The following is a 17,711-nucleotide window of genomic DNA, read 5'->3' as shown; positions in this document are numbered from 1 at the left end:
TCTGTGCACTAGTGCGTCCCATATTAGAATATACAGCCGTAGTAGGGACCCTTATACTGCTGATAATTCAAGCAAATTGAGCGGGTTCAACGCAGGTTCCTACGATATGCTAGCTTTATACTTAAGATACCTGATGTGCACCTAATGACTATACGCAGATTGCTATACTCACTTGGGTTTAGCCTCTTTGTCTGATCGTCACCGTTTTGCAGATATGAAATTTATTCTTACGTGTCTTTTAAACAATAGTATCGATTCTCCAGTACTTCTCTCTCTAATTTGCTTTAAAGTTCCTTCTTGATCATCTCGTTCCAACGGCTTCTTCTATGACTGTATGCCACCACCAACAATATATGACTAATGAGCCTTTAAGACGTATAATGTCGTGTGCCAAAGAACACCCCACCTTCAGCAGTTTATTAATATAATCATGTATAATATCGATTTTATAAGTAATTATAATTGTATAATATCATTCTTTTCTGTTAATAATTATTTTTTCTAACGCGTTCTGTAATCACATTTATGTAATGTTTATTGTCAAAAGGATCCAGCCCGTACATTTAATAAATAAAATAAAATAAAATATGCAATATAATAATACCTATTTCCAGTCCCTCATCTATTACTTATGTACAATTATGCAGTATGCATTTTGTTATATACATGTAACTCCTTAACAATAAATCAGTAAAGTATACCTATACTCTAAAAAGTCTAAATTTAGTCTATTATATGATGATTTCGTAAGTTTATCACGTTATATTATTAAAAATTATTTATTCAATAATGATAGTTTAATATAAATATAAACTGTACACGCAAACAAGATTACACACCGCTTAAAATTAAAAAAAAAAAATGTTCATGATGCCACTGTAAGAATATTATATTATAATAATTAATAAATATGTAGGTATATGATATATAAGGTATACACTATACATATTAAGCTCAATATAATATCATAGCACAGATTACATTAAATTACATAAAAATACATTAAAATGAATTAACTTTACATTTTAAAATATATTTTATTTATATAATACACTTTATATATAATACTTTACTTCGCTTATAGGTAACTATTATAACGGTATAACATGATTAACAAATATTGCATAAGCCATAAGACCTTAAAATATAAAATTCGAATATTTAATATTTTGTTCACGTAATAAGAGATTTAGCATATAGACTAGTATAGCCCAGTATAGTAAACGTGTATAATTATTCAATATATATATATATATTATATATACGATGTAATATTATGTACATGTGCGTAGTTTGGTATAATTATATGTGGGGGCTATATAGAACTAGAAAAATATACCATTTAAAAACATAGTCATAGTCTATTACATTACTGTGCAACTTATGTAGGTACATAGACTATTACATAGTCTATGTACCTACATATATAATGAGTTTAAAACTTAAAATAATATAAATACCTATATAGGCATTTCGAATAACTAGAATAATAATTAAAGAAAGTAGTAGGTAGAAACTAAAAAATTAATTCATTTTATGTTTAAAAAGAAAGGTAAATATAAGTGAGCACGAGTAAGTAAAAATAAAACTGTTCAATAAATATTGTAAAAAATATGTACCACTCAATGTAGTTAACTGCAACTACTGGAGAATAAATAAAAATCGTATAGGTATATTAGGTACAGTTTTAAAAAATTTAAACATATAATGCATGGGACCATGGGAGGGTGTGTTCAAAAGGGGGGACAAGAGGCTGGATCCAACAAAAACAGAAGGGGAACTATATGCGTACGCCCAACCCACTTGGCCAATCCGGAGCATAAGCCAATCCCTTCACTAGTGGGTTGTGAAATGTGTGAATGATGAAAAAATAGTACTACGGTGGCGTTAAAAATAAAACGATTTAGTGACGGGAGAAAACGGGATGACAGAGAAATAGACCAGTATTGGTGAAAGGTTCGCGAGTTTCGGTGTTGTTTTTTCGCCACCTTTAAAAATCTGTCCTGGTTAAATATTATAGCAACGCGCGTGTTGACAGGGTGATATTCGTTTGTTTTGATTTGAGTTATCTGTTTAATTTTTTTTCGGCAATAAAAAAATCATCGTCCACATTTCACGGTGGCCAATGTACAATAATAATTGTCGTGTAAATCAGTCGCGGACGTTTCACACTTTTGTATATTTTTGTTTTACCATAGTGATGAATATAATTTGTTAAATATTTTTTTGCCACTAAATAAACGGTTGATAAATTTTTCATAAAAGTGAAAAAAAATATTAGTGTTGACAAAATAAGTGCTTAAGGGGTGGTCAACATGCACCCGTTTTATAATACGTATGGCAGTGGAGGAAACGTTGAACACCTGTATGATGACAATTGGGTAGCACCACCATCCAATACACCGATGAAGGATATTGAAGGTAGGTGCCAAACTATACTATGTTTTTTGTTCATTTTTTATTTTTATGACCTTACAAATGTATTTAGGCAATTAAGAATACATATCGCATTAATTAATATAGTTTTTTATGGAATCTGAAAATATACCAAATCAGCTTTGACTTGACCAAACAATATAATATACGGATATGGTATTTTATTTATTTTTATTTTACGAGATTGTAATCACTATCTTATACAGTTATATTATATGGTTTAAAATTAATTACATAAATAACTTCAGTAAGTATTTTATATAATAAATACCTACAAACAACTTTTGTTTACTTACTATATTTTTTCAAAAATTTTAACTCTGTCTATAAAAAAATAATGTTAATTTTATATATTTAATCTACGTATTTGTGTATAAATTTTTTATTATTAATAAAAATTAATAATAACTTGAGCCTATATAAAGTTTAATAAAATAATGTATCATAATATTGATTCCAAAATTAAATTTCTTAATACATTAGGTTTAGGTAGGTACTTAATAAACACATATCATATACCTATGCATAATAACTTTTTATTATAACGTAAAAACTAGATATCGATGCTCGTGCAAAACTTAATAAATTCAATTTCTTATTTAAATTTCAAAATTTACCTTTTTATGATAATTAATTATAATAAATTCAATTTTATTATGTTTATAATATATTATAATACCTATATAAATTAATAGTATCTACTAAATTCCTATGAAATAATATTTTCATTCTGCAGAATTTAGTATAGGAATAGGTACAATCCGGATGACCGGATTATAATTTATTTATTTACCTGCATTGTAAAATGCACGCAAATTAGTTGTAGTCATCCTTAAAATTAGCCATTAAGTAAACATAATAATACATCAGATACCTATTTTATTTTAACGTCTAGTAAAATACTAAAATATTGAAAAAAGTTCGCATATTATTATAGTTATTATCTAAAATATTATGTATAGTATAATGATTTATATATCAAAATATATATTGTAGAAATATACACACATATATCTATGGTTATATGCAATATAGGTATAATAGGTACATATTATGTATAATTATATTGCGTTTCAGCGTTTGTGTATGGGCGTATAGCAGCCATTATGTGTATAAAAATCATGTTTTATTTTAATTTTTTAACAGTTTTCTTTTTATTAATAAGACAATTTTACATTTCAAATTTAAATTATGTCAATGTATTATAATGTTTACTATAAATTTCTGTTTAATATACGCATATACAATACATCTAAATAAACCAGTTTTTTCAATTCTATAACAGAATCTTTTATTTCTATTATATCACTTATGATATGTGATATAATTTTTATCTTACATTATTTGAATTACAAGTGTGCCAATATTGAATTTATTTTATACACCTTCGGACTAGGATACACTTGGTGTTATGCCAATTATAGGTCTTTTAGATTCAAGTTCAATCAATATAATATAAAAGCAGAAATATACGTATAGATATAGACATATAAGTAATACATAACAGTGCATATATATAAAACTCTAAATTATTATATTTTAATAATAAGCACAAAAAAACCTTAAAAAAAGAAATAACTCAATTTAGTGCAAGATTACCTATAAAAAGTAACAAAATTAAAATGTAGTCAAAAATATTATGCATAATATACATAATATACCTAACCTATCCATAAAAGCAATAATCGAAAATCTATCATATAAAGTAAATGGCCTATCTGATGTTCCTTATACAAATTCGTTTGGTACCAAAATTCGCACCCATAGCATAAGGGCTATTGAACGTCGGACGTGCTGTGAGGTTACTTTTCATCCCTGCAGGATTCAACCCCTAAATATTGATAACCACATGAATTTTGTTTCAGTTCATGAAAATAAAATTATTTTTTTTTGTTTATCGTAAGGTTGCCATTAGTTATAGAAAATAATATAGTTATTCAAAATCAGAATTCATATAGTAACAAAATCTCATATAAGAACATAATATAATTATTAAAATGTATATAATATTTAAAAATTAATACATAGGGCTTAGAAACTACTGAACCAATTGGCACCATTTGAACACAGTGCAGGCGCAACCAGTGGAGAGGTTTGGAGGTAGTGACCCCCCATGAAATGTTTTTAAAAGTCAAATATTTTAAAGTGAAGACCTCCGAGGAGTGTTCATAGCTTTGTTTTTAAACTTCTATAGATTTCGCGAACTTTTCGATTATCGTATACTTCAACGGTCGGCAGCGGTGGTCGGGAAATACCTATTCCGTAATCGTAGGTACCTACTATCGGCTAAAGAACGAAATAAATTTCATTTATATTTAGGTAGCCATTGGTAACAGATTTTTTTGAATTTAACAAGTGCAAAACCCAATCCACCTCCGTCGAATTGTCCGTGGTGAATTGAGAAACATTAAAACCTAGATAGACCTAAGTCCTAAATAGCATTGTATTTAATAACCATGAGCATTTTTCTGAGTAAAGTCAGCCATCGGGCTATACATCTAGTACTAGTATAGTATAAAATATAAATTATGAAATTAGTTTGAACAATGAATAAATTACTGATTAAAATCTCGTATTTATTTAGATTTTCATTAATACGTCTCAATAATATTATACTCTTGTGCTTTGAATTCAGAACGCGGGACGAATACGCTTTTTAACACTTTTCTAAGTTCGCTTTCACGTCCGTCTGTGATCAAATAGTAACACACCCATCGGTTTATAAGCAATATAAAAATGACAGATTATATTTTTATTATTTATTTTGTATCAAAGTTTAAGTATTAATATTTAGATACTTTTACAATACCTAATTATTTAGGCACATAAAAAAAATGTATAACCCAATAGTTATAGATAACTATAACCAAATAACCATTATTTAATACCACGGTGTAGCTAAAACGGTGATGTATTTTTCCAGTTTGATAGATATTTTCTGGAATTTTTGTGACGGCATTTAATATAAAACGTTATTTATTATTAATAGGTCTTTTAACTATTAGAAAAGGCATATATCGTAATCAATCACGTGTCTAATATAAAAGTACCAAATTATTCTTATTATTTCGTAATTGCCAAATGTGAATATGAAGATGGTAAGATGTGTTTTAATTATTGAGGAGTCTGAAGAGGTCACGACTCCCTAAACTCAATTTCTTTATATCCTGGCATCCTGCCGCGGTAATTATATTATACATGTATTTTTAATTTTGATAAACGATTATTAACGATTTTTATTGTTTCTAAGTATTGAGTAATTATATTTTATAAAACAAAACATGGTTGTTTTTAATAAGTATACCGCTGTTTTACTAGTGTTTATTGTACTATTTTATTTTAGTCTTAATATTTTTTTTAAACATTAACTTTCTGATTTTTAATTAAATTTATCTACATATTTAGTATCAATATATTTGGCTAAATTATTTGAATTCTATCAAAAACTTAATTGAAGTGATAAATTTCAAAATATATTTTTCATATTTTCGTATCATAACAAAAATAGCTGCCAAAAAATAACACTTGGAAATGAAGACTATTCACAAATATGTTAAAAACTCAGATATGAAAATTGAGAATACATGTATTAACTATTTGGCTACATTTATCTGAATTTAAAGAAAAGAAAATGTTGTTTTAGTTTTAAATATATTTATATAGGTGTAGTAAGGCAGATATTTTTCATAGTTTTTTTTTACTTTTTTTGGTAAAACTGCCTTATAATATCGTTTTAGACCAATCTTTAAAATATTTAAATTATAAATAAATATCTGCAGCTATAACTCAAAATTAATTTAAAATAGTTGATCATAAAAAATATTAAATATTACAATAATGTAAACTAAACATTTCAATAATGATATACATTTTATGGTATATAAAAAATAATAATTAATATGAAATCATGTAAGTTGATAAAAATAAAAAATAATAATTTGTTTGTCTATAGCATGTTTAGAAACTGTATCGAGTTCAAATATACAAGCAATTAAATCAACTTCTCATCAATCATATTTATCACCAGATAGAAAAAGATTGGATGTAGTGGCCAATAGTCAAGAACATCCAAAACTTTCTGGAGTTGGTGCCGCATTAGAAATGAAACACCTGTGGGAAGAGTTTAATGAGCTTGGTACGGAAATGATCGTCACCAAAGCTGGCAGGTAAATACAACTATGTTAAAAAAATATGATTAAGTAAATTTATATAAATACCTCCATAATATATAGTATGTACAACATATTACATATTATATTTTACTTCTAAATAATTAATGATTTATTTTAATTTTAATACACTAAGTGTAGGGTCATGAAATAATCTGTCTAAAATACAGATCGATATTTTTACTCTGTTCAGAGTTTAAAAATATTATATTCATTTCTCTGCAGCTTATATTGAAAATTGTATAAATATTTAATTGTAATATTTCCTGAAACAGGCATACACTATTTATTGAAATATATAAAGTATAACTACTTATTTTACTTAAATTTTTTGGGGTCTTATATATTGATTATTCAATTTACTTGAATTATTATTAAATTTTGATTTAGTTCTTACATATTCTTATTTTATAGAGAAATAGATTCATAGATTTATAATATAATGTATTAATGTTTCCTATCATGGATTTAAATTATATGTATATGGAATAAGCTGATTGTACACAATCATGATGTCCACTATACTTCGGTACTTTAATATTTAAAGTTTAAACTCTAATTTCGATTTTAATTCATGTATTATTTTTAAATTCGTTTCTGTCTTTCTTTAAGAGAATTATAATTTTTGTTCATATATCTATTATTAAATACTTATACTTATTTATACGTCATATAAAGTCTCTATATGATGATTTCAAAAGAGAAATAAACAAAATACAACAATACTACATTTAAAATTTGACTTATTTACCTATAATTATTTGAAATTGTTTTTCATAAAAAAATCTAGCTATATTTTCGAAGCGTCATATCGGCGCCAAAGACCACAGTGACGAGTGCCAAACACTCAAACTATTGACGCTTAACCATACATTAATATATTATAATCCCATTGTAAAAAATGTATACAAATTTTTTTTTAATGGAAATCGTCTAGCAATATGTGGAGTTATGATGTTTAAGATCTACTATTCACTCAAATGTTGCATCATCATGACATTATGCATACATTTTTGTTATTATAAATTAATACAAATTAATATAAAAAAAATATAAATATGTGGAGTTATGATGTATAGGATCTACTATTCACTCAAATGTTGCATCATCATGACATTATGCATACATTTTTGTTATTACAAATTAATACAAACATATTTTTGTAAATTATAGAATGAATTAAAATTATAGATTTATTATATTCATACATTAATATTATTTTTGCTTGATAAATCACTTAAGATAATCGGATGTAAATTTAATTTAAATCATCAATTCATATGAAAACTTTGGAGACATTAACGAGTGTATCAGAGCCTTTCCATTTTATCGTGATATTTAATAATAATAGCTCCAAATGTTTAAAATCTTTGTACAATAATTTACATAAACATAACATTTATTTTGTATGTATAAAATGTGTTATCAAAATTAGTAAATATAGATTTATGATTTACAGAAGAATGTTCCCTACATTCCAAGTCCGATTATATGGTTTGGATCCAGTAGCAGAATATATGCTTATGATGGATTTTGTTCCTGTAGATGATAAAAGATATAGATATGCATTTCATAGGTAAATATAGATATTATGTTTAATATTTAAGTTTTTAAATCTAAAATTAGATTTTCAAACTTTATAAGTTATATTATAAATCAAATGTTAAAAGTTAGATTTCCGAATAATACTTAAGGTTCGAACAGTTTTACCGATGGAGTTTTTACGTTACCATCTAAACCGCAGTGGTAAAACCGTTCGGACTCTACTTCGAGAAAATCACAGTGTAGTGTTCATCTCTAAAGCACATTTGATGTATTCCTAGTATGATACCTAAATGTTATGCATTATATAGTTCAAGCTGGGTGGTCGCTGGTAAATCGGATCCTATATCACCCCCTAGAGTACATATTCATCCTGATTCACCAGCATCTGGAGGACAGTGGTTGAAACAAGTTGTATCATTCGATAAACTTAAGTTGACCAACAATCAGATGGATGACAATGGGCATGTATGTATAAAATAATAAATGTTTAAACAGTAGGTATAAGTAGTTGACTATAATAAAATCATTACTACCCATATAGATATAATAATTGCCTATATTTCTCGCATATAAAAATTGTCTTTACTTATTCGAAAATTTTTTTATTTAGATTATCCTTAATTCAATGCATCGATACCAACCCAGATTCCATGTACTCTACATTCCAGGAAGAGACGAAGGCTCTTCAAATTCCACAAACAATTTTAAAACATTTATGTTTCCAGAGACCAAATTTACAGCTGTCACTGCTTACCAAAATCACAGGGTAAGATAAATTAAAAATTAATTAATTAATTAAATTAAAACCATTCAAAATACTTCTATAATGAATGATGAATTACATATTTTGTGATATAATTCGATTAGTATCTATTATTATTGTATCATGAACTTTTAGCTCAATGTTTATTTACTTCCTGCATTCTATATACTACACTGATTTAATTTATATAATACCTTTTTATTTTTTATTGACTTGTTATTTTTATTTTTCAAATACTTACTACCATCTATAACTTTCTATTACTTATTAAATTGTCTTCACTCAATAAATAATAATATTATTTGATTTTAAATTGTGTTATTTTTGGCTTTAACATACCTACAAAGTACAAGTACTCATTCGTTGAATAAAATTGATAAATATTAAATACGATGATAAATAATAAGTTGAATTCAAACTAAAATTACATCATATTTATTTTTAAGTTCAATTTTAAATCTATAACGTTGGAAATGTACCTATTTAATACAGGTTTAAGAATAAATATAAATATATTTATTTAACTTTTTTGTTTGTAGATAACACAGTTAAAAATTGCTAGTAATCCATTCGCAAAAGGATTCAGAGACTGCGAGACTGAAGAATGGTAATATCATATTAATATTTTATGCGTTTGCATTTATTTTAATATCTAAATAAAATGGAACATTATAAAAGCTTTGTGTATAATATACACTTGATATATTTATTAGACTAAAGAAGCTACCAGATTATAAATCTTGACAGATTTTTTTTCCGTTCTTCATTTCACCCTCTTTGGAATGAGCCCAAGCGTTACTAATTGACACCGGTGTGTTATACTGTTCTTAAATATACATATTATTATACATACACTAGTAAATTAGTAGTACATTTCAAGAAAAGGTGTACATAACACAAGTCAATTAAAAAAATCCCCATAGCTGGCAATCATTGTAGGTGTTTTCATGTAAATTGGCACATAAATAGCAATAAATGTCGGTTTATATGATTTTTGGAAAAAAATTCGTTCTTATTTTATACTCGACACATTGCTTTAAATATGTTAAAGTGTGAAACATGTGTGTGTGTGTGCAACTGTGTGGGTGTGTGTATGTGTGTTTAATTGTATTTTTTTTTCTGAAGGAAGTTAAAATTATTTTTTTTTTCATGCAGTGGTCCTATGTCTATTGATAGTGAACCACAAGCCGCCAATAATAAATCGCAATGCAAAAAAAACGTCACTGGAATCCATAACAACAATAATTGCGTTCAGTTCCCAAATAAAGAATCAACAGGAAGTTTGGGTATGTTTTTTTATTTATTTATATTTCGGATATTTTTATTAAGGAACTTATATAAAGATTAATGTTCTACCGACAAAATTAAAATAATGTTTATATTTTAAACGACGTTTTTATGGATCCCATATGTATTTGTTAACATAATAAAACAAAGCTTCATATCTTTAAATTAAATAATTGTATTACAAAAACTAAATGTTAGTTGAAATATGTATTTGTTGTGGAAGGCAATACTAAAGTAACTATAGTACAAACATGACAACTTTTAAAACGAAAAATAATCCCTTTAAGGTAAATTATGTGTTAATTTTCATATATTTCGTATTTGAAATTTTGTTCTTGATCAATTTTTTCAAAACGAACGAAAATCCACAGATCTTAAATAAATTCTGACACAAAACCACAAAATCTAAAATCTAAAATAATATAGGTACTGAAATATAGTAAAATATAATTAATAAATTACCGATATTCGCGATATTAAATATAATTTGAACTATTTGAAGCAAATAAATTTTGTACCTAGTTCTTAAATGTTTTAACTATTGTTTTATATTTATTTTAAATTTTTAAAAATAGAAATAATTAACACACCTATATATACTTACTGTAGGTTATGTTAATGTGATATTACTGATATAATACGTATACTTATCCAACTCGTTTTGGTATATTCTTTAATCGTTTTAAGCTCAACGCCTTCGTTTTGAAAAATGTTTTAGTTTTTTACTCTTAGATGCTATTTAAATCATGTCCATCGCTTAAAAACATAAAAATACAATTTTAAATGATAAAAAACTTATATTATACGTAGCGTTGTACTTAAAATTATGTTGCTTGCACCCGAAAACTGTCATTAATTATCAGAGTTGTCTATGGTAGTCATTTATCATAATATTTTCGAGAAACGTTAAATAGGCATACCACTGCTGACGTTCCGTCGCATTAGCAGTCTCTCGTCTGTTTCTAAACGAGACAATTAAAAACCATCTCATGCCTATGTTCGCTGGCTCTGATTATTTAGTACTAAATGGAAATTTTGAATAATTTACTGAAATAGAAGAAAAATTGTTGAATTTAATAACAATTTTAAATTTATTTTCAACTATATATTCAACTATCATTATCTACTTCTTTATTCTATAATATAGCTAATATAGGATATAAGTATTAATGTATTATCTATGATGTATATTATAGCATAATATATATATTAATATGCTATCAGTGTTATTCCTTAACTATATGTATCTGATGTTATAGAATTATAGCTAGGTATTATATTTGATGATTGGAATGGAATTATATAATATATCTATATTGAAAACTTGTATTAGTCGTATTAATTTAATATTTTTAATCAACATACATGAAATTAATTTATTTTCGATTAATTTAAAAATACTTCTAAAACACATAAATAATATTTACACCCGACGACTATTTGATTATGGTACATAATATTATCTACAATAAATTAATCTATATTTAAATCAATACCATCTAATACATTTTTGTAGTTAAATACTATTCACGGCATACTTAAAAATAAAACTATTTAAATATTAAATATAAAATTCTAAGTAGGTATATTTATTTATTTATAAAAGATAAAAAATTCTTTGCTCGCGGGTAGTAAATTAACATATTTAAACTACGGTATAATATAATAAATTGAAGTAAAACAAAATTACAATCACAAAAATTAAAAACTTATTTAAATTTAAATAAGAGTTGAGTATAATTTTTCTTAGATATTTGAATATTTTACAAATCCTGGGCATTTACAAAATTTACCAATTAAATGTTTAAGTAAATCGAGTGTATACATTTTTTTTAACACTATAGAAGCGAGTTTGGCATATTATTACAACTTAAATTATTCTATTCTGTTTTATGTACTGCCGATGGCAGGTGCCAAAATAAAATTATATACAACAAATTTATTTAAATTTGAAAACAGTTGTCACTGGTGTGGATATTGTAGTCAATTTATTACCGTGCCACCCGAACGTTTATCCGAACAAAATATCAAAATAAATTAAATATTATACATTATGTGCATAAGTATAAATAAAAATATCTTTGTAAACTGAGTAGCAACGTCTATGTCAAAATATGTGTGACGCTCGTACCGTTTCCGACAGCAGTCCTCACCACATCCCTCAGTTCATTTTTTACAGCCTAAATTTATGCCAATAAAATATATACAAATATACCGGTTAAAAATAACGATTTGTTTCCTCGATTTGAAAAAAAATCTAAAAATCCTATCAATCTCTTTTCTTAATCCTACACCACTTTGGACCTCAACTATATATGCAATTTGTATTGAAACCAACTGACTGTCAAATGACTTAAAAAGTTATTTGTCTAATTAACAGAACTTATATATAAAAACAAAAATAAAATATTCACATCACAGAATATAATACGGTTGTTAGAAAATAAAATACCGTAATGACGTAAATTTATATAATAATAATATGTAATATACCTATTACATATTATTTAAAAGGCGTATATTGAATTATTATTCATTTCATGATTATAAAAATTAATAATATCAAATATTATGGTACAATAAGTATGCGCGTTTAAATTTAATGAAACGAATGTAATGATTTAAAATGTAATACTTCATGTTTGAAATTCAGTAGTAATCCTTTGTATTTAATGAAATTATATGTGTATATAACAATTTTGTATTCATTCAAACGTCTGGCTAGTCGTCCCTATTAGAATGATAAATGTGCATCATACTGCCTCACAAATCATCGAGGTCACGTAGACAAAAATCCTACTGGATCAGCTAACGTTTACGAAAAAAATCTACCCGTAAAACATCTAGACATACTAATTACGTGTCGTTAACCTAAAAATAAAATTAATGTTCCCTTAATACTTATAAATTTAGGATTTGTGTTTATAAATAATTTAATTTTAATGATATAGATATCTATTTTCAATTTATCACAGAATATTAAATCGCGCTGTAGCCTGTAGGGCTATAATAATAAAGTGATCTGCAATAGATAAATTATAATTTTTATAATAAATACTTTCTAACTTGTCATAACATGACCAATTTTGATTAAATAACTTTGTAAAAAAAACATATATGATTATCAATTTGAAACTGAAATAAAATAAACTTTGAATAAAGTTACAAACAAAATAAAAATTAATTATTAGCGTTTGTTCATAAATAAATAAATAAATATTGAATATCTTAATAAGTGTTAAATATTTTAGATGTTAATGTTGTATTTTTATGTTATACCTATTATCCCACAGCTTATTTTAAATACAAAAATATTTAAAATATTTTGATAGAAAATTGAGAGGTGTACGTCTGAATATCTCGTAATAATATAGTAAACATTTTTTTAATGAACTTATGAAACTTGGATATCATAACAACCTATTTTTTCCCATGGGATTACAACGGTTTCGAGTGGTTTTCGATATCCTAACCGTGGGTACCGATTTTGAATCACTAAACACGTCAACGGAATGCGCTACTTCTATACATTTTTCATCCACTAAAAATAATATTGTAAAGTGGGTAAACGCGTGTATTATTAAGTACAAAACAACTGATTTCAACACCTTGTTTTCAGTATATCTCACGTAACTTCAGCTAATTGTTATATGATGCCCACTATGTGTACTAAGCATAATAAGTCTACATGGTAATGGGTTAAGTAGATATGAGAACATAGGTGATTTGAAAATGTTATTAATTGCTATTAAACAATTAATACAATAAATAGCTTATAAAAATTATTTAAGTATAGTAAATACTATACCTCTAATATTAGGTACATTATATATAGTTAATATTTTTCTAAAATCATTTTTAATGATTATTATTTTAGTATAAAAATTTTAATAACTCAGAAACTTTTCATCAGAATTTCGATTTAGATACATCAGCCGCATTTTCGGGAAAATCATTCGCTAAATAATCTGCAGTAAAAAAGAGGGGGTTCTTATTTAAAAGTTAAAACATATAGAAGTTTGTATTGCTATAGGACACTCCTTAAGGCTAAAAACTAGTACCTACAAAAATGTTAGGAATTTCAAAATATTGTCTCAGATATGTTCAAAAAGTCTAAAGATCAGAATTTGAATAAATGTATTATTGGAGGCAAAATGGGGTGATCATGCTTAAAAATCACCCTATATAATAATATGATTGTGCAGATAAAAATATTGAAACAACATTATATCATATTAATATGTACATGCGTGTTTCTCCTATCCACAGGTGTGATGGAGAACATGTACAACAGCGATAGTTCGTCATCTGCTTCGCCGCCACACATGATGCAAGCTACTACGCACGGACAACACCAAATGCCTTTGAACGCAACAACAGCGGCTACTACCCCAACCGTACCGGTCACGCCTTACCTGAGCCAAGTATGCAATTACGGACCGATATTCGCGTCACCTACATATACACATCATAACTACTCGCCATTTCACGGATATGACAGGTACATACTTACGAAATACTATAATAACTACTAGGTATATAATGTTAGAGAGTCTATAATAAAGTTAGACAAGTTAATGAAAACACTTCACTCAAGTTAAGTAATAAAGTGAACACAAGAGCTTTAAGATAGAAGTTAGAATAGTTACCGGACAATACTTAAATTATTCAACTTGTTAATTTTAAATTTAATATGAAAAAGAAAAACTAATTTAATCTCAACTCGGTTAAAAAAAGTAATCTATACATTTTTATAATAATATTAGAGATTTGTAACATGGCATTATTTTATCAAACATAACATAGATAGGTATCTAATATAGGTAGTAACTATTAGATTATTTTTATTTAAAACAAATACATACAGCAATTTTTTAATGTACAAAACCAATCATTTCAAAAAAATTTTAGTTGTAATTTGATGGATTATTTTAAAACCGAGAAATTTTATTCGCGATTTCGATAGACAACTATCCTTAAACTACAAATTTTTTAAGTTAAATAGAAATTTAACAAATTAGTATGAACAAAAAGTTTTAAAAAAATTTGCTTTATAAGTACCTATATAGTTCTTCTTTTTCTTTTGACTTAGTTTCGGCTAATCAAGACCATACCGTTAAATAAACATACCACCATCTATCTCTATAGTCGTCTGCTGATTCCCGCCATCTGGTTCCACTATTTCAGTATAGTTTAATACCTTTGATAATATAGTGTATTATATTAATACTAGTATAAGTAGTGGCTTATATGTATACCAGTATACCCATATAGAGCCAAGAAGACTGAGGTGACTATTTAGCATCACCTGGTCCCGTAACCAGTGACTAATCTTCAAAAGTGTAGGACAGTACAGTAGACAGCCACACTCGCCCACACTGCATAGACAAACATTGACTAGTGATAGAAAAATGTCAAAAGACTTACCGGAATCAACTTAGTTGATGAATTGGTAACATGGACATTAGAGCAATAACAATAGTGGTCAAAATTAGCTCTGGAATCACAGAAGAGATAAAGTTACGGTGGCGCTTGTCGATTTTCTATATATACATAAGAACATTATTATATTGTCGCTGTTGGACTGACATATGGACTCTAATTACACGCGACGAGTCAAATGTGCCGTGCAAACAAAATAATTGCGTCTATTAGTATATAGAAAACAATATATAGTAGTTATACATCTTAATTATCTAAAACTTAGACCTCTATAACTCTTAAGTAATATCTAGGACATGTATAGTTGATTGAACTGTTGTTACTGGTTTGTAAATTTAAATTTAATCACATTTACATTAGTAAATAAAATAGTAATGACATTTTTAAAATAATATTTTGTTGAAAAAAATTTAGTAAATAATACACTTTATAATTACCTAAGTATTTTGTTTTATTGCAATATATTATATAAAATCAGCATTTACATAATATATTTAAACAACATTTGTATTATTTACCTACTATAATTTCATTGAAGGATATCTACTAGCCGTTTTTTAATTCAATACAGAAATTATCTATGTTTCTAAATAATATTTGCGTGTTGTCGTGTTCTTGTGTGTTATGAGCGTGTTTGTATGTTCATTATGTTGTGGTATAAAAATTATGGTAGGGCACTATATAAAAAACATTTAAATTTGCTATGAAATTTACTTGAAATTGATATAAGTACAGTGAAAACTCTCTATAACGAATCTGAAGGGACCATGTGATTTCTTTCGTTATTGAGAATTTTCGTAATAGAGAGTAATTAATAGGTTTTAAATCAAACCAACCATTATAAGTTAATTTAATGTTATTTACGTAATATAGAGTTTTTCGTTGTAACGAGTTTCGTTATAAAGGGTTTTCACTGTAATTGATTTATTAGTTTTTAACTTCTATATTTGTATTACCTCTGTTTCAAGAAATCATTAATTTTACATTTCAAAATCAAATTTAAGAGGTTGAAAAAAAATCAAAATTTGATCAAGTAGGATGGGTGTTCTATCTCAAGTTAACAATATAATGAATCTAATCATGTTTGCTGAATTCTTATAATAATAGTAATAGTTTATTATCTAGTAGTTATATTTGTATCGTGATCGAAAAACAGATATGTTTTCATAAAAATAAACGATCAGTAGTATTGACCATTGACCCTCCTTAAGTTGGTTAAGTTAGTTTGTTTACGGAACAGCTATATTTAAAAGCAAAAATAAAAATTATAATAAATTATAATAACAAAGTATTACTCATTAATATAAACATGATAATAAAATAGTAAATATTTATTTGCAATTTTTATTTTCTAAACGAGAAATGAGAATTTTATAATTTGTTATTTTATTCCTATACCTTTGTAGACTCCATCAAAAGAATTCTAACACAGAGATAGCGACCGGATACCACATGTCTTACCAGCATCATTACCATCATAGACCTTCCACGTTTCACGGAGCTCAAAAAACATCCAATACATATTTGCAAAATGATTACGCGCCCAGGTAGAACGCGTTATCGTCGATACAGTAACTAATAATAATTAGAGTAATATCTATCCTCGTTAATGTATGTATAGATATTTGTGATTATTAAGTTGTATAAAATCAATCTAGATGGAATTAAAATTTGTATATATTCATAAATTATAAAACGGGATTGTATACTTATATGTAAATAGGATATAGGAAATTATAACGTCTAATTAATTTTATTTAAATTACTAAAATTTAACTTTGTTAAAACAAAAAAATTGTTTAGAACTATGTTTATAAAACGAAAGGACACCAATTACAAATGTTTGAAAATTTGAATTATAATAATTTATATAGTTTTAACCATATATTATAACTTATAAGCTATGGGTTAATAACTATATTAGAGTAAGTAAGTTCCAGATTTCAAACTGTATATTTTTTATCATGATATTATTATAATTAAACTATAAGTGTGGTAAACATAACGATAATAATATAATATGAACGTAATGTTTAATATTGTAATAAAATAATATTTTATTTTTGTAA

The 17,711-nt window shown here is 26.1% G+C and overlaps 2 protein-coding genes across 4 annotated transcripts in view; one reads left to right on the top strand and one right to left on the bottom strand.

The window, feature by feature from the left end:
• The window catches only part of LOC149055558 (uncharacterized), an 11,766-nt gene extending 10,932 nt beyond the window's left edge, over window positions 1-834 (bottom strand). Inside the window, exon 1 of the mRNA XM_089226303.1 lies at window positions 173-834. The gene's annotated coding sequence lies outside the window, so the exon portion shown is untranslated. The remainder of the gene's footprint in view (window positions 1-172) is intronic.
• The window catches only part of LOC107169365 (T-box transcription factor TBX1-B-like), a 20,645-nt gene extending 2,934 nt beyond the window's left edge, over window positions 1-17,711 (top strand). For 2 of the 3 annotated variants that reach the window (XM_089226301.1, XM_089226302.1), the window contains 8 exons: window positions 6,389-6,602; window positions 8,065-8,181; window positions 8,459-8,615; window positions 8,761-8,916; window positions 9,453-9,520; window positions 10,069-10,199; window positions 14,470-14,701; window positions 17,049-17,711. In XM_089226301.1, coding sequence (XP_089082427.1) covers window positions 6,389-6,602; window positions 8,065-8,181; window positions 8,459-8,615; window positions 8,761-8,916; window positions 9,453-9,520; window positions 10,069-10,199; window positions 14,470-14,701; window positions 17,049-17,193 — 1,220 coding nt within the window. In that variant the 3' untranslated portion in view covers window positions 17,194-17,711. Of the gene's footprint in view, window positions 1-1,762; window positions 2,422-6,388; window positions 6,603-8,064; window positions 8,182-8,458; window positions 8,616-8,760; window positions 8,917-9,452; window positions 9,521-10,068; window positions 10,200-14,469; window positions 14,702-17,048 lie in introns of those variants that run through there. The other variant, XM_015519092.2, reaches the window with a different exon arrangement.

The sequence above is a fragment of the Diuraphis noxia genome, unplaced genomic scaffold (assembly GCF_037042655.1).
Source record: "Diuraphis noxia isolate RWA-SAM2 unplaced genomic scaffold, SU_Dnox_SAM2 contig0004, whole genome shotgun sequence".
Classification (NCBI taxonomy): Eukaryota; Metazoa; Arthropoda; class Insecta; order Hemiptera; family Aphididae; genus Diuraphis; species Diuraphis noxia.
The sequence above is the reverse complement of the archived record's forward strand: the minus strand, read 5'-3'. Positions and strand labels throughout refer to the sequence as shown.